Source organism: Arthrobotrys flagrans (genome assembly GCF_004000055.1).
Source record: "Arthrobotrys flagrans strain CBS H-5679 chromosome Unknown unitig_3, whole genome shotgun sequence".
NCBI classification, from domain to species: Eukaryota; Fungi; Ascomycota; class Orbiliomycetes; order Orbiliales; family Orbiliaceae; genus Arthrobotrys; species Arthrobotrys flagrans.
The window spans coordinates 1,620,250-1,642,206 of record NW_027137547.1 but is presented as its reverse complement, the minus strand read 5'-3'; the positions used below and the strand labels follow the sequence as shown (position 1 = coordinate 1,642,206).

Below are 21,957 nucleotides of genomic sequence, written 5' to 3'. Positions count from 1 at the left end.
GGGCACGTTTGAACTGCCGAAGCTAGAGAAGGGAAAAAAAATAATAAAAGGCGCCCTTTGGATGTTACTTTCCGTCAATTAAAAGGTCTTAGCAAATCGAGTGCTTGAGGACGTCGACTGTGGTCACGGACCCGGATTAATATCCTTTGCTTGCCTTGCTTTGGCGTAGTGAAAATCGGGAGCCTGTTCGCAGCGATATCGGAAGCGATACAATCAATGAAGGTAGATCAGAGCTGGAAGTACCGCTTGAACGACTCTTTTTCTATACAGCAGTGTCGTCGTAACTGCCGTAAAGCCGAAGACATAAGAAGCCGATGTGGACGGAGGAGGAGAAGGAGGAGGAGAGGGAAGAAGGAGTTATACTCCAAGTCGGTGGTGGGCTTGAATGAGGTATGGGCCGTGGTCAATGGCGGGCGAATGTTAAAATCTTGAGCTAACCGACTCGACTCCACCACAGGATATTCCGCGATGGCAACTAATACAAATACATACATCTAGACTTACTCGATTAATGTCAGAACCTGGACCTGTACAATACGATTGAGCCGATTACGAGCGAGTCCCCACTTTGGTGCGACGGAACTCGTCTAGAAAAAAAATAAAAATTTTTTCCCTAGATGCCTACTTATGGACTGCACACCTATATCACTCAATGCAAGAAGGATGTAGCACGGGGACATGGCGCAGGCACATGGTTCCTGACCGATGGGACCATCGATGGGAGGGATATCTGATCAAATAGCGCCGTTTCCGTGCCATTTACCCATAGCTAAGGGAATTCTAACTTGCTACTTGCCACCATCTCGTCGTAGTTCCTTAGACGGAAATCTGTCAACGTGACTCGTTCCCCGCCTTCTCGCCGACCATCTGGGGGGGTTTTTTTTTTCCTTTTTTCTATTAAACAAAAAAAAAAAAAAAAAAAAAGATCCGTAGTTTATCTGGATAGAGCAGGGTACGTGGTAGGATAGCAGAAGGACGTTATATTAGAACTGGGGGGATATGCCAGCTATCACATACATAGTCTGGTCGAAACCATCACGCTGCACACACCCTAACACCACTGGAGATACCGATAGATATATGTGATGAAAAAGCAACCCGGAACCCCAAAAAATCACTTTGGAAGACAAACTCCAGGAATTCGCATCCTCCTCCAAAGGAAAACAGGCAGGAGGGAATATTTTTGACCTTTGTAGAGTACAGTAACGGCAGCAAATAGTGAAAGAAACACCCGTGCACAGCGGAAGGGAAAGCGAAAAGAGAGATCTCCCGGAATCACAAGGAAACGCAGACACAAAAAGAAAGAAAAAGAAGAAGAAAAAAAAGAAAAGAACAGAAGAGATTTTTTCATCGGGGAGTGGCATTCATCTATTAGCTCCCGCCGCGGTTCGTGATGATGATGATGATGATAAGGGTCAATGGTATAAATCGTTCAGCATGGCAAAAAAAAAAAAAAAAAGCCGAAATTGTCGTTCCGATCATTTGGCTCGTGCCGTCAGCATTTCAAGACATGACCAGGTTTTTTTTCCCCTCGTCGGGAGTAAACCAAATGGGGACGCGTCAAGCTATCCGGATTTGGGGGCTACCTAAGACTTTGTAACGACTATGGATTTGCAGAGCTCTAGTTAGTTTTGGGCGTTTTTGTAAGGGGATCGAGATATGTTTCAAGGGGGGCTAGAATGCCTTACCGATGGGAATGACAATGACAGCGATAAGAATAATGACACCTAAAACCAAGCACATTCTCATCTTCATGTCCTTCCACCACATTTGTTTTCGTACCCTGTTGGCGCCGCGCCTAAAGCCCTGCGCAGAGTCGGCCAAATCATCTATAAAATATTGGGTCAGCTTGCGACTGCTGGCATGACAGTCCAACAAATGTGATCTGTAGACGACGTACTTGTTTTGTTCTGTAACTGATTCAAATTCTGGCCTCTTTCTGTTGTCTTGTTGATGTTGTCCCTCATAATACCAATAGTGTCATCGATTTGCTATAATATTAGAACATGATGTCAGTGAGCCGTTGGGAGAAAGAAAAAAAAAAAAACTCTTGGCGATATTCAGGGCTGAAAGTTGAGGTTTTTTTTTTTTTCCTTTTCCCCAGATTCTGTTCAAGCAGGGTGTGTTCCTGACAAGAAGCCAGGCTTCAAAAATCACCTTTGAAGCCGATGTGTGGATTGTTCGGGTACGGCGACTGTCGTGAGGTGGATTTGAACCCCCGATCATCCCTCCCCCCCAAAAAAAAAGTCAGGCCCCGTTGTTACTCGGAGATCGGATTCCGGCGGAAACGATGCGAAGTCAAAGGGGGGAAAGTAGACATGTTGTCCATTCTTTTGAAGGAGGTTGCGATGTAGACATGGGCATCCGACGACGTATACGATAAGGGGAAGGGGAAGAAGATGTGACCTACAGCTTGGATCTGGGCGGTCCTGCTCTGTCCATTACCCTGGCCCTGAGCACCGTTGCTCGGGATGTATGGATCGTATGGCTGTTCCGACATGTTGAAGGTATAATATGAGGAGGTCGGAGAAGAAGTTGTTGATCAAGTTGTAGGAAAGGATGAGGGAAGCTAAGTGATTAGCTTGGGAAGCTCGAATCTCGTAACAACAGGTGAAGGGCGGTCGGGAGCTATTGGCGAGAGAGAGCTGAGTTGAGCTGAGCTGAGCTGAGCCGAGCTGAACTGAGCTGTCGGAAAAAGCAGAGCAGAGTGAGACTGGTGTCGCCTTGTGAGGACGATGTCGGGATGGGAGTAGTGGGTACCAAGTAGGTAGGTTTCGGAGAGAAGACGATGCGATGAGAGGGAAAGAAGGTTGAAACGGAGGGAAGAGGAGAGAAAAGGAAAGAAGGGGAGAGAGGAAGAGGGAACAGGAAGAGGGAAACAACACAAAACGGCTGCGGTTGCAGGGAGACAGGCAAGGCAACAAGAGGACAGGATAAAGACCGGGGCAGGAAACAGGCAAAGCAACCCCGATCGATTCTCACCCACTTGCTTTCTTATGTATTTCCTATAAGGTGTATGTAAGTACTTAAAGTACTTAGAAGAAGGATGTACGGATGCAGGAATTCCGGCGCATCGAAGTTCCCCGCCACGACCGTCTTGCTCGACTGCGTAAGCTCTCGCCTGAGTGTACTATTTTAAGCATAACCCATTCCACAAACTATTCTATATGATAGAGATACTAAACTGCTTACTTAATATACACTTCTGCATCCATACTTACATACTTGCTTACTTTAAGAGGAACTTGAGCAGTTACCGTCATGGTCGACAGTATTATATAGGAAAACATGAATGTAACATGGAGAATACGTATGCCCGGCCTGGTTACTGCGTAATTGGCTGGCTGGAGTGGTTCCTGGCAGGCGCATTGGCAGGACCCCTGTCTCACGAAAGGGGAACCTCTCCACCACTTCACCTGGCCTGTCCACCCCCATCTTCAAACCTCATCACATAACCACCCGCCGAAAGTGCTACACAGTTCTTCTCTCTCGTTCTGTTCTTCTGATTAGAATCCCTCATTCTTTTGATATCTTGTTTGGTGGTAGTACTCGGATCTGATCAGATCTGGGCATACATATATACACAAGAAACTCGGCCTCTTGTGGAAGCCATATGTCAGTTTTTACCTAGTATTAAGTACATGTATGTTCCGCTCCCTCTCCATTATTACCCTCCTGAATATTCCGTTCCGGCGACATCAATACTAAATCCATCCTCCCCTCTCCTTTCCTTTCCACCAACACAGGTGCTGTTGAAAAAAAACTCCAAGTCGGCCACGTTCGCAAACGCACACTCGTTTCGTCCTCAATCGCCGCGTTTTTCGGCTGCCATGAGGTTTTTTCCCACTAAAAAGGCAGTCGGATGGGCTTTCGTCCCTGCCCTTCTCTCGACCTTCTGCAATGCCATTGAACTAGACGTCAACGACAAAGGTAGCCTAGTTCACCATCGATATCACTCCTCGTGAACTCGTATATTGACATCCCGATTCCCGTCATCCGTAGATTCGATAAAAGCTGCTGCCAAAATCGCTGCCGAAGGCCTGGTGGAATACTATCATGGCGATGAACCCGGCCAGATCCAGGGCAATTTGCCTCAGCCGTACTACTGGTGGGAGTGCGGTGCCATGTTTGGTGCCCTTATCGACTATTGGTATTATACCGGTGACGACCAGTTCAATCAGATCGTGATAAACGGGATGTTGCATCAGGTTGGAACCGGTAACGCCTTTATGCCTCCAAACCAAACCCAATCTCTCGTAAGTCGAGCACGCCCTCGCAAAAATAATCAAGGCCGCTCCAATTCTGACAAAAATGCCCCGTGTTCGCATTCGTAGGGAAACGATGACCAAGCTTTCTGGGGAATAGCAGCCATGATGGCTGCTGAGAGAGGGTTTCCAAATCCCCCCAGCACATCTCCACAGTGGTTGGCTCTAGCTCAGGCCGTCTTCAACTCCCAGGCCGCCCGATGGGACTCTGCAACCTGCGGTGGTGGACTCAGATGGCAAATATTCTCGTTCAACAACGGTTACGACTACAAGAACACCATTTCGAACGGCTGCTTCTTCCATCTGGCTGCACGCCTCGCCAGGTATACCGGAAACCAGACATATGCCGAATGGGCTAGGAAATCATACGATTGGACCAAGCAAGTCGGTCTCATTACCAGCGACTACAAATTCTACGATGGCGCCTCCGTCGATACCAACTGTACGCATATGGATCGTATTCAGTGGACGTATAACGGAGGCATCTATCTTGCAGGAGCCGCTTTCATGTACAATATTGTAAGAAAACTTTCCAATCCCCTCCTACGATCAAAATTCCGCCCCAACGCAATACTGACATGGATTCAAGACCAACGGAACAGGATACTGGGCCGACGAACTCGGTGCTATCCTTGAAGCCCAGGTAGTCTATTTCAGAGACGAAAAGATCATGTACGAAGTGGCCTGTGAACCATACGGTAAATGCAACATCGATCAGCGTTCGTTCAAGGCGTACCTAGCCAGGTGGATGGGAGTTACTACCCAAGTCGCCGCTTTCACTCGAACTAAAATCATGGACTGGCTCTCACAATCGGCAGCCGGTGCTGCCAGCAACTGCATTGGTGGAACGGATAAGCAAACCTGCGGTGCCAGGTGGACCCCCGATGTCGAGGCCAAATGGGACGGCAATTTTGGAGTCGGCGAGCAGATGTCCGCTCTGGAAGTCTTCCAAAACCTACTCGCACCCAGCTATCGCCCGCCCTGTACCGCTAGCACCTGCGGTAATAGCACAGGCGATCCGAACGCTGGTACCGGCAACTCTCTGCAAACCGGTAGGACCAACAAACCGGCCACTACCGGCGATAAGGTCGGCGCTGGTTTCTTAACGACACTCTGCCTCGGCTTGCTGCTGGGTGGTACATACTGGCTGGTGGTTTGATACACCCAACCGTCTTCACACTTTAACGTCGCCCTTGGGATTTAATTACGCCCAGAAAATACTCGTGGACCCAAACGGATCGATTTCCAATAAAAAGTAGGTATCATTGTTTTTCGCCAATCGGTTTTTTCGGTATATACGCAGGCTTGTTTCTTTCAATTTTTTGTTCGTTTCCAGTCATTGGCATCTCGGAGCGGGAAAGGGAAGAACCTTGTAATCTAGTGCTTTTGTATTTTTATTTTTATTTTTTGAGGTTGATAATGTGATATTTCCAAATCTCGATCTCATGCATGTTACAGTCCCGTACATGGAACGGTTAAGGCCCCGTCGGGCCAAGGGAATGTGTTGGTCGGCTGCCGTCGGTTTCCTCCTACAAAGCTATACTGCAACGAGCCGAGGGCCGGCCGTACCGTGATTTACTTCTAAAAGTCTCAGTCCGAGAGTATATGCTTGCTCAGTTCTCTGAGTATTTTATGTCAGAGGTTCCGCCTCTGGTTGGTTTGCCTGCTGTATAATATCATTCCTCTCCAGACCGTAAGTTGGGCTTAATTTTTCTTGACCCGCGATTCGTTCCTGCCTACGTATACACAGCCGCTGATACCATAAGGCAGTAGATTTCCAACAATGATGATCCGGAGCACCGTTTCCAATATCGCCTCGCCGTTGAAGGTCGTTCGATCGAGATCCGCGTTCATCAGAGCTTCGTACCCCGTGCGGATGGTCTCCTCGCTGCACCATGCGCCCACTGCGGCCGAGGAAGATGCTCGTTTCAAAGCAGACATCGAGGAGGTCGAAAAGTGGTGGGCGTCACCTAGGTTCAAGGGCATAAAGCGAACATATTCGGCCACGGATGTCGTTAGCAAACGGGGGACTCTTCCCCAGACCTATCCGAGTTCGTACCAGGCCAAGAAGCTTTTCAGTCTATTGACTGAGAGGGCCGCGGAGGGCAAACCCGCACATACCAGTAAGGACGGACTTTTGAATCGTAGATGAAATGCATCCACTTACCGAAAGTTATATAGTGGGCGCGATTGACCCCGTCCAAATGACACAGATGGCTGAAAACCAAGAAATCTTATACGTATCCGGCTGGGCCTGCTCGTCAGTTCTAACGACAACAAACGAGGTGTCTCCGGACTTTGGGGACTATCCTTATAATACAGTTCCGAACCAAGTTCAGCGGTTATTCAAGGCCCAACAGTTGCACGATCGAAGACATTGGGATGCGAGACGGAACATGACGCCAGAACAGAGAGCGAATACACCATACATCGATTACATGAGACCAATCATTGCAGACGCCGATACCGGGCACGGCGGCCTCAGCGCCGTCATGAAACTGGCCAAGTTGTTTGCAGAAAACGGCGCGGCCGCAATTCATCTCGAAGATCAAATGCATGGTGGAAAGAAGGCAAGCCATACCGTAGCCATCCCCAACAGAATAGCCCACCAAACTTACGCCTTACTAGTGCGGCCATCTCTCCGGAAAGGTTTTAGTCCCGACTGGGGAACATATTAATCGCCTACTCGCCACCCGTTTCCAGTGGGATGTGATGGGATCCGAGAACCTCGTTATTGCAAGGACTGATTCCGAGTCCGGAAAACTATTGTCGAGCACCGTCGACTATAGGGATCACGAATTCGTCCTCGGTGTTACAAAAGATACAAAGCCGCTTGCAGAGGTTCTCGCTGAAATGGAAGCCAATGGACGAAGCGCTGAAGATATTAACAAGACCGAACTCCAGTGGGTTCAAGACCACAAATTGGTAACCTATACCGAAGGTTCGTAGGTACCGTACCCTGACAGCGGATGGCAGCTGCTGACTCGGACGAAACGCATATAGCTGTTAGCGAAGAGATGAAGAAATCCGGGATCCTAGAGGGCGAGATCAATGATTTCGTGCAGAAGGCATCAAAGATGTCGAACTACGATGCAAGGAGGCTTACAAAATCAATCTTGGGACACGATATCTTCTACTCATGGGACATTCCACGAACTCGTGAAGGATTTTATCATTTCAAGGCTGGCGTTCCAGCTGCTGTCAAGAGGTCCCTAGCATTCGCCCCATATGCCGATTTGCTCTGGCTCGAAACCAAGAAGCCAGATGTCGACCAAGCAGTTGGATTTGCAAAGCAGATTCGAGATATCTACGATGGGAAATGGATGGTTTACAACTTGAGCCCCAGTTTCAACTGGCTTGGAGAAGGTTTCACTGAGGAAAAGCTGAAAAACTTCATCTGGGATTTGGCTAAGGGCGGATTCGTCCTGCAATTGATCTCGCTCGCAGGGCTTCATTCCGGTGCTACCATCACCTGTGAGTTTTTCTACCACCTTTGGAACCCGAAGGTAACTAGCTAACCGCGGCGTAGGCGAACTCTCGAGACGATTCAAGACGGATGGCATGTTGGCGTATGTGGATCTGGTCCAGAGGAGAGAGAAGGAACTAAAATGTGATGTTCTTACACATCAAAAATGGTAACTCTAAACCCCCACCTTTTTTTTTTTTTTTTTTTGGCTACAAGCAGCACTTTTAGTATCATCAACTAACTTATCGTTTTAGGAGCGGTGCCAATTATTTGGATGGCATCCTGTCTTCTATCGCAAGCGGGAGCTCGAATACAAGCTCTACAGGGAAGGATAGCACTGAACATGGTAAGTCGTCAAGCTAGAGCATTTTATGGCTGAGGTCGAAACACCAATCATTAATCGAAAACCGATAGGCTTCTAAACACGCTCAAACAACATACGTTCCCAGTACAATCATGTAACATAAGATATCAATTCTAAACATCAGAGAAGATGCGATTGGCTAGTATGGATGCATCCAGTCATGATAAAATGTGAAACCGGGTTCGACGAAACCACACAAAATGAACCTTGAAAATCCTAAAATTGATGAGTATCCATCCACTCCGGAAACGACAACATCCTGATTCCTTTTTCCTCATTATACGTCCCTGCGAAATCCCAGGAACAACCGTTACCTTCCCCAAACACAAGTTGATATTTAGCGAGTTTATTCTCGGGGTCTCTCTCCAAAAGCTCTCTTAAAGTCTTGGTTTCCAAAACCCTTCTCTCCAGCTTGCGCCCCAGTTTCTCCTCAAGAACATCGGCGATACGTTTATAGGTTACCGTCTCCCCGGCGATATACTGGATCCCATCGCTACCCTTGCCGCTAAGGCGTTCAAACAAAACCTCCGCCGTGACTTTTCCAATATCCTCGGCAGCAGTCAGGGTCACCTTGTTCTCCCAACCCCCCAACGCGGTCACGAGTCCCTGTTCCTTGTTAACAATCCCAAATGGTTCATAAAACACAAAGCTAGTGAAAAGGCCATTGCTAATGATATTCCACTTCATCCCAAAGTTTTCCTCCCTGAGTAATCGTCGAATCCAATACTGTTCGGCAAATAGTCCACCACCGGTAGTCGGGCCGACGACATCGTAATCTACGCCGAACTGCCAGGGAATATAATATTTCACACCAGCATCCCGCACCGCCTTGGTAACTTTTGTCGCCACGCCTGCAGATGCAAACATGCCAGATGCGTAGACGACTGCAGTGAAAGGTTTGAAAGCGGTCTTGAGGTGGTCGTCAGTCGCGGATTCGATGTCAAGTGGTAGCCATTGGACGTTCCACTTGTGCAGCAAGGAGTACTTCCCCGGGTCGGATTTTTGAAGCGACGAAACCGTTTGTGGTCGGGCGAGAACTGTAAGGGAGGTGAATGACGGTTTTGAAGAACTTTTGTGGAGAGCCTCGATAATTGCTAGGCCTAGTTCGCCATGACCAATCACTAAGATTGACGGGCAGCGATAGACTGTCATCCTTTTATGGTTTTGCTATAGCTTTTAAGGTAAAATAAGTACTAGTATTTGGAGCTTGCGGTTTAGATTATATCTCGACCTGGAGATGTGGGCCGCCTCGAATATCCAATCCAAACTGACTTTTAAAGTAGGAAATAGCCCGGAGCCCGGTCCGTAGTCGTTCGGTTAAAGTTGATCGATTGTGGAGGAGCTGTACGAAATACAGGAAACGAAATGGGTAGTTGCATAAAACGAGAGCCAACCGCGGTAATAATATCAAAACTTTGACTTTTCCAATAACATTCGAATAGCTAGATTAAATGCGAGTGGAGTTCTAGAGCCATGACCGGGAAAGCCGACGGGAAGAGACAGATCCGCTGTGTCTTTCAGGCCCAGGTCCATTTATTTCTAAGCACAGGAACTCTACAATTTATGTGAAAGACAATTTGTTACCACAGATCAATTCCCATTGGCAGAAGGTTGGACCACAGCACGTCTAGCGTTTACGTTTCGAGAACCAATTCCTGTAAGTCCGGGAACGGCTTTCGGATTTCGGATCTCCAGAGGGTATGTTCATGAACCTAATTCCGCCCAATCTCCGCCCACCAATAAATACAACAAGGTATTTGTGTTGCTTGACAATCGAATCCTCTGCATGATGAATTTATGTTGCTCGATATTACTCAGCCCTAAAGGACTCAATTTCTTGGTAAATATCATTACAAGACTTCAAATATGTTACGGAGATTATGTTCGTAGGTAGGTAGAGGAATCGTCAGTGTGTATTTGTCATGGCTTTAGAAAGACATTTATGAAGCAATCGAAAAGGGAAGAAAGGCATATTGCGTTTAGGGTATATGGAACAGGAACAAAGAAAAACAACCACAAAGACACCAAAGATAAGAATGTAATAGAAGTAAACCCGATGTATCCCAGTTACTTGCTCTCTCTATTTTTTAAGCCATAAAATAGGCCAAAAACCCTAGAGCTAGTGACCGAGGTTTATGAACAAGAGTGTCATACAAAGTGAAATATGGAAGAAAAGAGAATGAAAAGAAATAAAAAGCAGTGAGTACCCAATAGTACCGCCACAGCCACCACGACGGAAGCCCAATCGTCAAAGCGAAGGCAAGTGCATATGTCGAAGGATGAGGGGGTCCCCGCGCCTTGCAAGCAAGGAGCTCATATCAACGTGCCGCTTCAGATTTTTACGACAGCTCCCGTGGGTGGTGGTTAGACGGCTGACGTTGTTACCCCACGACGGCGACGTCCAACTCTGTTGCACGTGAGGCAACTAATAATGATCATGAGGAACTCGACAATTCCTGGAGATAGGAAGTTAGCGAACTGTCCGATTAGGACGATATAATTGCCGCTTACCGTTGACAACGGCTGTAATGGCACGTCCGATAGCGGATATAACGGCCATAATGGCACGTCCGACAGCACGCAGAGCATCAGCGATCTAATGAGACATTTATTAGCAAACCCACCGAACAATGAACCGAATCTGAGGTTGGTTTATCTTACACAGCTGACCACAGAACCCATCTTGATGTTTGTTGAAATGTATGTTTCTTTTGATTTTGGGCTTGGGCTTCTTTCCGAGGGTGGGTGTTGGCAGATTATACCAGAGCAGGTTCAAGGTGTAAGATTGTGAGAAAAGGTCTAAAAAGTGATTATATAACTATGCCATGCGGAATATAATAGAATTTATAATTATCAGCCGTTGTTAATCAAATATATATAAATCTACAAAAAATGTAAAAAAAATGTAGGAAGAGGGAACAGTTATATAGCTCTCATACCGCCTACTTGCCGCTACGATGCAAACTTTTATACATACTTAGGAAAGGGACTCAGTACATCATTATTACGGTATCAAGGAACGTACGTAACATGAGCAGGTGCAGGTGTCCAATTGGGCTTTTTCCTGCGCTCGAATGCTGTGACATCATTATACCTCTTTCGGACCTGCAACACACACAATACACAACACAACCTTCGCCAGATTCGAATTAGTGCCTGCGAACCAGCCGGATTCCCAGTCCCCTTGAATACTCCCCGTCTGCGATATTGTACACATCCATTTCTTGCGTCACCTTACTTACGCTTTTCCTTATCAGTCGAACAATCCTCTGGCGCAGCTCCTTATCTGTCTCTTCTCTCTCATTCCCAGTCGCATCTCTTACACCGATTTTCACCGCTTCTAATCGGTAAGTTCTGAGAAGCACTAGAAATGTTGCTACGAATTCTACCTGTGCCATCTTTTGGCCAGGACATACCCTGGGCCCCATTGACCACGGTATAAAGGTGCCCTTTGGTGGTTGGAATATTTTGGGCTGAGTGTTCTCGGTATCGGTGGGGTTGATAATCCATCGAGACGGTCGGAACCTGCATTCATCGGGGATATCGCTTTCATCTTTATCAAAGACCGGCCCCAATTCGCTGCGATTCAAATCCCGCCAGACATCTGGATCAAGGTGGACAGCCACACTATTGATAAAGATTGTGGTGCCCGTTGGGATCTCGATATCCGATGTAGAAGTCCTGACAACTTGAGGTGCTTCCGTCATCTTACCGAGATGGACCAATGGTGGATGCAGGCGGAGCGTTTCCAGCATTACGGAAAGACATCTAATAGCTTTCGGGAAAATTGTCGTATACTCAAGTGGTTCTTCCCGATCGGAAGGAATCAGAGCATCTATTTCTTCGAAAAGCCAATCCTGGTACTGAGGGTTCTGGACAAGGTATACCAATGCGTATGCGAGGGTATTGGCGGTTGAGTCGAATCCAGCTGATGTAAAAATGAAGATGTTTCCCATTATTTCTTCGTCCGATAGGAAAGTTCTGTTATTGGTCCCAGTTCCAGAGGTTATCTTTTCCTCCTCCTTGGATGCATTTAGCAGCATACTAAGAATGTTGTTCCGAGCTACGCCTTCACGCTCTGCACTTCGCTGCCTTTCTTCGTTTATGAGATCGGCTGTGTGGTCTCTGAATTCTCCAACTGCGTAGCTCAGCAATCTCATGGTATCGTATCCCGGGAGGAAGGGAGGATACCACGAAGTGAACCATCGTGGAAGGATCGCTGCGGCTACAAGATTGCCAATGACCGCTTTGACTGCCTCGATATATGTTAATTTGAACCCAGGCTTCACCTTCTTCACCGTGGGGTCCTTCCAGGCCTGATTACCACCCATTCCGGCATTCGCCAGAATTGTAATTGCAAGCTTCTTAACAAGGTCGAAGATACGATTGGTTTCGGCGCAGTCAGAACCAGGGTCAGAGTTTTCGAATATCTCCGAGACCATACCCTCCGCGAGAATTATGGACTGATCGAATACGACCTTGGAGATTTTTTCGTTCAGTGTCGACGCAACAAGTTTCCGGTGTCTTGCCCAAACCTCACCGTCAGTGGATAATACATTCGGACCGAATCTGTTGAGAAGGAAATTCGCTATGTCGAACTGTATAAAGTCTTTCGGACGTCGGAGCACATCTGCTATGATCTCATGGTCCCAGGTTGACAATTCTACTCTTCCAGCGCCTGCGAGGACAAGTGATTTAGGGTAACCATGCGGGGTACTCCATCTCCCGTACGGCTCGAACTTGAATTCATTTTCCCATCCGTGCATCGTTATTCCTAGGCGAATAAAAATATCTTCGGGTAGGAAACGTTTCAGTAGAGGCCGAAGTGGGATGCTCGCAACCATCCATAGCGGATTGTCTTGAGCCGCTGGGATAATGACGACGGGCAAGCCTGTTTTCCGAGCATTCCTCCAATTGCGCAGGAGTTTGAAAAGGAAACAGGACAGGTAGAGAAGGAGAGCGATACCAAAGGTTGCCAACAGCGCCATTGGGTCCAGTGATTGGGAGCAATTGGGATATGCCTACGAGGTGTGAAGATATTAGAAAGATGGTTCAACCACAGCCATCAACTGTAGTCAACAAAGTAGGCGAGCTTGTTGATGTGAGAAAGACCTCCTGATGGTAGCCATGATTCACATTGTATCGCATTGCATTGAACAGTTCTTTTAAAGTGCCGTTTTCGCTCTCCGCGACGACCCGTCTTTAATTTCGCACACCACATTGCAGCACACATCATTGGCTGATTCTGGATCATATACTTGCTTGTATGATATCCGTGCCAATGGTTTGATATATAGGCGTCAGCACTAACTACTCGGTAGTTTCTAGGATTTATACATGTATACATCAGCACACAACCTTGCCTGTGCTGACTAACTTGGACGGCTGTTCAGGCTCGTGTTCAGGGACAGATTTGCAAGGGTGTGGTGTCTGATGACTAGGCCGGGCTTGGGAAAGCGCAAATGCATTTGCGACTTTACCAACCTCGTCCCGCACTCGGTTGTTTGTCCCACCAACCTTAATATCCAGCCGCGGCATAGTAAGTACGGAGCATCAGCCCCGAATTTTCCGTATGAATGGAAAAAAAAAAAAGAACTCGAAGAGCCTCAAAAGGTAGCATAAACGTTTCTCCGTGGCTGACTATGGCAGCGAGGGCTTTGGGGTAAAAATGGTTGGCTAACCATAAGCTGGTGATAATTGCCATCATCCACATAAAAGTCTTCCTGGCACGGGGACATACCTATCGATATTCATTCCCATAGACCAAGTAAGTACAAACTTTTTTTCTAGTTTGCTTAAGCTTTCGAAGCCTTTCCCTTGGTGCTCGTCCGACTTACTAATGTTACGCAGGCCGACTGAGAAACAATGCGCTTGGCGAAAGGTAGCATGCTCGCCATTTATTGGATCGGGACCTTCAGGGCTTGTGGGTGTCGATGTTATCACCGCGCTATTGTTGATTAGTAAACGTTGGCGCGAGTCGTATCAAGAGTTCTTTTTATTCACTTGAAGCATCGACTCCCGGCACCTATAAAAGGGTCACGGTTGCGCGTTCACTGTCAATTTCTTGTATCCCCACGAGACGGTCAAAAGAGAGGCACTTTGCCTTGTAAAATTAAAATACATCAGATTCGATTGCCAGGGCCGGACTACGACGCGGCTGTGGATACCCGAGCGGTGCTGGTTCCCCATTATGCAACCCCAAAAGTCCATCAAACTACCCGATGGCCGACATGTCCATGTTGCCAAAGATGAAGACCATCTGCTTAAACTTCAAGAGTCACACAGCGACCCTCAATTCAGTTTTACCGTTCACGGGTCTGCAGACCATGTGAGTATAACCGTCTTGTTATCGGGTGTATTAGGCAGTGTGCATGCGCACCGCGCTTGCTTTGAAAATGCTACACCTAGATATGCTATGCATTGAATTCCGTGGGAATATTAAAGATAAAACCGTCGCTAATTTCTCCCGTGCTTATGAACTAACTGTAAATGTAATTATCCGGTCTAGATAAATGCTCTCCACGACTCGAAAAAGTACCACCTTGGTTTAAAAGATGCGCTGCGTAATAAACACCCCGAAATATTCGAAGAAATGGAAAAGCTACAAGTTAGTTAGACAGCAAGAATCCAGATATCACATATTGGCCTATATTCTAACATGCTTGGATGGTCCTACAGTCTCATATGGAGGAGCTGTCCAGCGAGCTTCACGCTCTCACGCAATACGATGTCCACCTCGAGGCGAACTTTGGCAAGTTCGGTTACTCCGCTAATCTTCGAACACATCTGCCTGGTCAAAGGGTGCATGAGGAGAAGGAAGAAACTTCGACAGTTATCCGAGTGTGGAAGTGAGTCAACTTGGGAGTTCATCTTCATTCCCGGAACGAAAACAACTAATCACAATTTTGTTTTTAGGCGCCCTGTGATCCGTCAGTATTTCCACAAAGGATTGCTATGGAGGGCTAGCGAGAATGAAGAGGTGGCCAGCTTTGAACTCTTTGTTGGTGAGTTGGAACCTGCATTCGGTTTTACTACAGCCCCGTCTAATGGAATTCCCTCCAGACCTGCTCTACGTCGGGATCCTCGCAGTCCTTGGTGATAGAGCGTCCGAAGAGCCCTCCGCTAATGCATTTCTCCGGTTTTGCGTACGTACTCAGGGTATACTCTTGTATACCATCCCGTCTATTGCTTCGATACTGAAAACCGGTGGTTCTCAATGTAGATTGCAATGATACCTTCGTGGAAACTATGGAATGATATTGGTCTGCTTGTTAGCTGGTTTGAATCAGGTAGGTTATATTGTGCCTCCACCCGTGTCATGCCTGTGCGCGGAATCCGGAAGGGGATAGAAGCCAGGCTCTACGAAAGTATACTAACATATTCCTTCCTTTAGACGATCTCGTTCAGCGTGGTATCGTATTATTCATCCTTGCTTGTTTATTCGGCTTCACCACCAATATATTTCTTTCCGAGACGGTGACCTACACGCAAATGATAGCCTTCTATCTGGCTGCTCGTTTGTTCACCGCAGTTACCTTGTATGTGTTTACCCAGGCTGGGTACTAAGGTAGTAGTAATAGCATGCTGACTGGGTTTGCAAATTTAGTATCGTCGGCGCGCTTCTCCTGCCAATGGTGAAGGCTACGTTGTACGGAAATGCATTAGCGATAGTTATCCCCTCTGCGCTTTGGATCGGTAGCATTTATGTCGAAGAATCCAACAGACAGGCTTTAATCTGGATCGCTATATTCTTAGGTAACTTGGTTCATGATTTGACCCGATGAGACTTTTAAATATGGATTCTAACCCCGTATTAATGTTTATAGACCTTTCGCTACCTTCTGTTCCCGTGTGGGCAATGCGTGGTGTCCACTTCATCCCCAAAAAATGGAGTGAGAAAATCAAGAGCTTCTTCGAGTTTTACCCCGGTAAGGATTACTTACAGCTCGCGACTGTAAATTGCTGTCCTCTTCGTCTGACTAACCTTCACTAAATAGCCCTGAATATCGAACACAAGGCGGAGCGGACAGGGGCTTTCGTTTCGTTGGTTTTCGGCTATTCTGTCGTTGCCCTGTTATATCAAAACGCTGCCCATTTCGGGATGAATGCTTTTTTAGGTAAAGCGCTATTGGGTCTTGTCCAGGCCTATTGCTTCAATACTATTTACTTTGATATCGACGAGTCCGGCCATGAGCTTCATGCAATTAGACGAAAAGTCTGGTCTTCGTTCCTTTGGGTCAATGCCCATTTACTATTCGTCCTCGCCTTCACCATTGGTGGATCTGGATTGTCAAAATTGGTTCTCGCACATGAGTCCCAAGACACGGATGTACACGATCTTTTCCATACTTACGAAGAGAGAAGTTTCGCTCATGTTGAGGATAGTTTGAGATGGTTCTATTGTGGTGGTTTAGGTAGGTGCCCCCCTCGGAAAAGACGCTAGTTCTGATATACCAGAGACTTACTCGATCATATAGCTGTGGCATTGTTTAGCATGTCGTTGATATCTATTTCTCATCTCCACAAAACACTATACACGCAGAAGATCGCTAAAAAGTACCGACTTGCGTATAGAGTTTTGGTTTGCGTCGTATGGCTTTGCCTACCGGTTGCGCATGAGCATCTCAACTCTCTCCATTTAATCTCTATCACTACTGGTATGACTATCTCAATTGTCGCATTGGAGATATACGGAACAAGCTGCAAGGGCGATGACATGTTCGGCACAAGGAAGCCATGCGCTGCTTATGTCTGTGATGCGGAAGTTGAAAAGCGCCAGGAAGACACGGAGGGGGGCTCCGATGAACCTACAGGTGCCGACCCCGAGAGAGGCGTTGACAAGAGCGATTATGTTCTGAAGGATGTGTACGTTGATGTGCAGTGATGGCGAGAACCAGTCGGGGGGCATACACGATGGGGTGGTATGAAGCGACGTCTAGCAATTTATTTAATCAATACGACGAATAATCTGGATGGAGGCTTTAGCATCAAGGCATACCTATTACTCTAATTTATTGGATGCCTATTGTAGCGATCATACACAAGGTTTCTGGCGGACTCGCCCCCAACTTGCCTGCCAGACCACGATCATACCATTGTCAGGAAATACAGACTTTCTTCACGCTTCAACCTGCGCTGATTGATCTGATAAAATATGGTCTCTGACTGGGAGATATTATTCATTTATTCTCTAAGCCAGTAATGTTGGTATTGTGAGGACATGGTGACTGTCCTCCAAATATGGGAGGAATGAGGAAAGGGTTATATATGAACACGAAGCAGAGGAACCGAGATAATAAAGTACCTATAAAACAGCACTTAAGGAAAACACCATAACGGGCATTAAATAAAAAAAAGGTGTAATTCAAGAAACACCATGGGAGTAGAGGTATTGTAGTGAGGATGAATATGAGGTACAAGCGCAAGGAATCGACGAGCTAAGTTTACGAGGAAGCCTTTCGGGCCTTCGCAACGGCTTTTCTGACTTCGAATCGTCTCTGATAAAGGGAAACCCGATATTAGTATCACATCAACATGCTCTAGATAGACGACACCGTATCCACGACGACGTTTTGGAATCCGACCCGACGGTGCAAAACAGGAGATTCGCCAAGGGGAACGCCTGTCCTGATAAATTCTGTGTGCTCACCTGTTTCTTCAAAACCATGACCTTGAATCTCTCGAAGTCTGTCAACTGTCGCTTCTTTTCCCTGCTAGCCCTCTTCTTGGCCCATGTTGTGCTAGCAGCCTTGTCGTCAACGGAAGCCTCGGTCCAGTACTTCTTGACAACCCCACTTCGGGCAGCTCGTGGTAACTTGGAGATGACCTGTTGGGTGAGGGAAACGTGCGAAAGGGAGATTTCCTGTCGTTCGATGTGTGGGGAGTCGACCAAAGCCTAGAGTGGGATGTTGCCCGTCAGCCAAATCCGTCATTCGTATACACTCGGTTTGAATCCCATGCTCCTCCGAATCATCGAGTAATATCCTCCCAAACAAAAGCCTCGCATCCGAGATGGTGGGTATATCCAAAAGGTATGGGATACTGACTCGTTTGTGGTCGATGATCTGAACGACGGCAGCGAGCTTGCCCTCGTCCTTGCCGCTATTTATCAGAACTACTCGGCCGGTCTCGACCTGACTGTAAACAAAATAACACTGAGAATCAGCAATCGTGGTCCGTGAAGTTGTCAGGATATAAAGTGCCGTCCATCCACCAGTCCAAACCCGGTCCAATTTGAAGAAACCTTTGTGGACGTGGCGGTGAAGTCGGTAGGTAGGTGGAAGAACATACGGCCATTGGGAGGAAACAACTTGGGTTTGCGACATGGCGACTGATAAGGAGAGGTTCGACTGCGCGATAGAGGGAGGTGGTTGGGGAGATTTAGAGATTCGACGACGATGATGATGATAGCAATGGTAGAGGTCCAACCTGAGATGGGTGATTGACCAGATGGGGTTTGACCAACACAAAATTTCGTTGGAGGTGGAGGTCACGTGTCACAACTTTTTTTGTGTCAAACACTGCTGATAAGATAAGGGCCTGGTTAGGGCTCGCATAAAGCTGCTGTTTGTCTATGCAGAATGCATCCAACCTCATCTCTTGTCTCCCTTCAGTCCAGACCGCCATCGCTCTCTACAATACTAACAACGATGCCAATTTAATATAATATAACATCAGGTAGGATATTGTCAGTTTTTCATTTCCATTGTCTTCATCATCTCCACGGCCGTATGATGATATAATTTGCGATTGAGACGCCTTGCTCGTGGACAAACGCCTAGTCCGTACAACGACAGGCTCTCTCTGATATTCAATTCTTACATATACTGACTGCCCTTTCACCCGTATTCTCCATATTTCTATTTATATCCACCTTTAGTCGACCCCGTCTTCGAGGCTTAATTCACCGATTCACTAACATGGCGGAGGTGTGAACAGGAAATCTTACTTGGACCCGACGTTTTATATATGATCACAAATTATATAGGGAATTGTTATGAATAAAATGAACTCTGTAAGTACCTTTATATAGCAACCACAGACCGTACTCACGTTTCCTCAAGCCCGATGATTAAAATACATGCCTAAGATAGTATGTGATTGTTCTTCGAACAACATGATCTATACTTATACACCAAGATCACTGAGGGCACAATCAACCAATCAATCACCTTTGATCCTCCTTCAACATCTCTTTTTTGAAATTGGAACGCTTTACTGATTGGGCGATATATAGTAACAGACGACAGTTATAATCATTATCATCATGTACTACCTACCTGTCAATTCAATATCTATCAAACTGCTTTGGATGAGACCTTCAAAATTCCAAAAAAAAATTTCAAATTTTCAATTTCGCGTAGATGTGACACTATCCCGATGTAGAAATACAACACAACACAACACATCCTTGAGCCTCAAGGGTCATTGACATGCTCATCGTTGATGGGCACTCACTCCATATCTCCCATCAAACCACGACACAATTCAATCCACCAAACTCATACCTACGTTTGATCGATATTCAGAGCTTTTCAACATGGACGAGGCTTCTGACACAAATAATTCCTCTCCTCGCCTTACTCGAGCATCCTCATTCCGCGCTATAAACGCCCCCCAATCTTCACTTGAAAATGTCCGATTTGGATATCTACTAGGTCGTTCTTCTTCCTCCCCTTCAGGCCAAAATTGCTTTCCCTCGAATTCTTCTACGACGTCGCTTCGTACCTTTAGTTATACACCAACGACGGAGAACCTGGCGCTTCAAACCATACAACTAACCTTTCAGTGTCAACGCCGAACCCTATTTCCACCAAATGTCAACCTCTCAACGCCCCACACCCAGCGGGGACGGGCCGTCTGAAGGTCAAAACCAACAAGGTTCCGACAGCGCCCAGGATTTACCGATAGCAATGAAATCGACAGCAAATGCGATCGCGAATTCCTTAAACACTACTCGTGAAGATGGAGCGACAACAAAAGCAGGTTTGGTGTCGTATCTACCAAAAATACCGGCAGCATCGACGACAGCCTCTGATGAAGAGAGGGTTGCGAAATGGTGACCCAAAGTCAGCCTTCCAATAGGCAGGAGCGCATGCAACACTACGAGATTTTAGAGGCATATTCTGAACAGGCTGACCATCCAATGTTCAACGTGTCGGAGAGCACACGCCGTGCCGGTACCCGAATAACGATATATCCAATCTCAGCCAGTGTAGCTAATAATGTTATACATAACAGGAAATGCTGCAATTCAGACAATGTTTGACCCATTTGGACAGATTCCACGTGGATTTCCCCTGTATGGGTTCTCGATGAGGGAAAAGTCAAGTAGGTTTCATCGGATCTTGGAGACCAAACACTCTTTAAAACTAACTCTATAAACACCATACGTTACCAGCCGCGATTTTACATGAGGTCTTACGTGCTTATGGAATAGAACCGATAGAAGGGGTCGGATACGACGTGGACCGACAGAACATGACATGTCCACGCCCTCACCTGTCTGAAATAGCAGCTCTAATACCAAGGCAGGACATATCGGGGCCACCTGGCTGTCTGGCGCCATCTATTTAATCCTTGTATTCGGTTGGACGCCCTGTCTCGCAAACGAGCGCAAACTAGCTCGAAGCCAAGCCTGCCTAGAGATGGCCCCTCCTTGCGTTGCCGACTCAAAACAGCAACTCCTCTCGACCAACAGCTACATTAGGGCCATTCCAGCCTGCTCTACCAAATTTATAATTTCCACTGCAGCGGGAATGCTGTCACCGCCGTATTTGTGCATTGGCTCTCGCTTTTAATTCTTTTTTCTTCTTCTATTTGGCTGTTCCTCTTTTTTTCTTCTCCCATCACAATATCATATCTTCTCCAGTATCACGATTCTAACAAATACTTCAGTATGTCTCACGACCATGGCTCTACGGCCGGAATGGACTCCGGCGATGATACCAGCTCTTCCTCCAGCTCCCACGACGTGATGCCGATGGTATTCCAATGGGCGATGCAAACGCCCATCTACTCATACGCCTTCACCCCAAAATCAACCTCACAGTATGTCGGCGCTCTCATCTTCCTCATAGTTCTTTCGATTATCTACCGCGCCCTAGTCGCCTACAAATCCCATAAAGAATCCACATGGCGCGAGGAGGAAAAGGCGCGAAAGGTTATCATCGCAGGGCAGTTTCATGACGACAAGGCGAGTGCCGATGTCAGTACACGGGAGGTCAGGGGTGCGGCTCCATGGAGATGGGGAGTAGACCCGCCCCGAGCTCTTCTCTCAATGGTTAATATTGGCCTACACTATTTGCTGTAAGACTCACGGCATACCCCTTGATGGAGTTAAGAGGTACGATAAAGCTAACATGTATTCCTCTTACTATAGCATGTTTGCTGTTATGACATTAAATGTCGGATACTTTTTCGCGGTTCTTTTTGGCATATTCGTTGGCGACCTCATATTTGCGAGATATGGGCACTGACGGGCACAGGGAATGTGGAGAATGTCGTTCGAACAGCTACGGGATATCGCACCAGGGGTTTTCTTTTGCATATTTCTATCACAAATCAAGTGCACTTGGTCTATCAGCTACAGGCGTTTTAGTGGGGTCCAAAGCGTTGTGTGTCTTTAGCCCTCATCCTTATTCCATAATTATCCCTTCACCGAATTTCATAGTCAAGGGCATTTCATATCTTCGATGTTCCTTATAGCCATTATTACTATGTTAGCTACCTTCTTCTCCATGATGGACCCGCAATAACGTACCTATAGGGCTAAGCACATGTATGCATGTGGTTCCGTGGGCGGTTTCAGAAGTGATGGCCCCTAAGTAATAGATATCATAAGTAGATCAAGGCTAAGATCG

The 21,957-nt window shown here is 46.8% G+C and overlaps 8 protein-coding genes across 8 annotated transcripts; 4 read left to right on the top strand and 4 right to left on the bottom strand.

The window, feature by feature from the left end:
- Positions 1 to 1,586: 1,586 nt before the first annotated feature.
- Positions 1,587 to 2,500, bottom strand: DFL_001861 (uncharacterized protein; the record flags this gene model as incomplete). The annotated part of the gene is made up of 4 exons (XM_067630552.1): positions 1,587 to 1,603; positions 1,689 to 1,829; positions 1,901 to 1,991; positions 2,411 to 2,500. 4 exons carry the CDS (start codon positions 2,498 to 2,500, stop codon positions 1,587 to 1,589), a joined length of 339 nt encoding a protein of 112 aa, XP_067493185.1.
- A 1,330-nt stretch (positions 2,501 to 3,830) lies between these two features.
- DFL_001860 (uncharacterized protein) lies at positions 3,831 to 5,424 on the top strand (the record flags this gene model as incomplete). The annotated part of the gene is made up of 4 exons (XM_067630551.1): positions 3,831 to 3,930; positions 4,003 to 4,256; positions 4,335 to 4,784; positions 4,855 to 5,424. 4 exons carry the CDS (start codon positions 3,831 to 3,833, stop codon positions 5,422 to 5,424), a joined length of 1,374 nt encoding a protein of 457 aa, XP_067493184.1.
- A 286-nt stretch (positions 5,425 to 5,710) lies between these two features.
- Positions 5,711 to 8,153, top strand: DFL_001859 (uncharacterized protein; the record flags this gene model as incomplete). The annotated part of the gene is made up of 9 exons (XM_067630549.1): positions 5,711 to 5,835; positions 5,905 to 5,958; positions 6,039 to 6,388; positions 6,447 to 6,835; positions 6,894 to 7,206; positions 7,269 to 7,739; positions 7,795 to 7,900; positions 7,986 to 8,077; positions 8,146 to 8,153. 9 exons carry the CDS (start codon positions 5,711 to 5,713, stop codon positions 8,151 to 8,153), a joined length of 1,908 nt encoding a protein of 635 aa, XP_067493183.1.
- Positions 8,154 to 8,311: 158 nt separating this feature from the next.
- On the bottom strand, positions 8,312 to 9,247 carry DFL_001858 (uncharacterized protein; the record flags this gene model as incomplete). Its single annotated transcript, XM_067630548.1, has 1 exon — positions 8,312 to 9,247. One exon carries the CDS (start codon positions 9,245 to 9,247, stop codon positions 8,312 to 8,314), a length of 936 nt encoding a protein of 311 aa, XP_067493182.1.
- A 1,860-nt stretch (positions 9,248 to 11,107) lies between these two features.
- On the bottom strand, positions 11,108 to 12,861 carry DFL_001857 (uncharacterized protein; the record flags this gene model as incomplete). The annotated part of the gene is made up of 2 exons (XM_067630547.1): positions 11,108 to 11,200; positions 11,338 to 12,861. The coding sequence occupies 2 exons, from the start codon at positions 12,859 to 12,861 to the stop codon at positions 11,108 to 11,110; spliced, it is 1,617 nt and encodes a 538-aa protein (XP_067493181.1).
- A 1,424-nt stretch (positions 12,862 to 14,285) lies between these two features.
- DFL_001856 (uncharacterized protein) lies at positions 14,286 to 16,979 on the top strand (the record flags this gene model as incomplete). Its single annotated transcript, XM_067630546.1, has 11 exons — positions 14,286 to 14,423; positions 14,604 to 14,702; positions 14,774 to 14,943; positions 15,011 to 15,099; positions 15,158 to 15,240; positions 15,318 to 15,384; positions 15,489 to 15,633; positions 15,702 to 15,850; positions 15,922 to 16,023; positions 16,093 to 16,509; positions 16,573 to 16,979. 11 exons carry the CDS (start codon positions 14,286 to 14,288, stop codon positions 16,977 to 16,979), a joined length of 1,866 nt encoding a protein of 621 aa, XP_067493180.1.
- Positions 16,980 to 17,538: 559 nt separating this feature from the next.
- DFL_001855 (60S ribosomal protein eL14) lies at positions 17,539 to 18,420 on the bottom strand (the record flags this gene model as incomplete). The annotated part of the gene is made up of 4 exons (XM_067630545.1): positions 17,539 to 17,592; positions 17,745 to 17,990; positions 18,142 to 18,232; positions 18,386 to 18,420. The coding sequence occupies 4 exons, from the start codon at positions 18,418 to 18,420 to the stop codon at positions 17,539 to 17,541; spliced, it is 426 nt and encodes a 141-aa protein (XP_067493179.1).
- Positions 18,421 to 20,993: 2,573 nt separating this feature from the next.
- On the top strand, positions 20,994 to 21,573 carry DFL_001854 (uncharacterized protein; the record flags this gene model as incomplete). The annotated part of the gene is made up of 2 exons (XM_067630544.1): positions 20,994 to 21,403; positions 21,477 to 21,573. 2 exons carry the CDS (start codon positions 20,994 to 20,996, stop codon positions 21,571 to 21,573), a joined length of 507 nt encoding a protein of 168 aa, XP_067493178.1.
- Between the last annotated feature and the right edge of the window lie 384 nt (positions 21,574 to 21,957).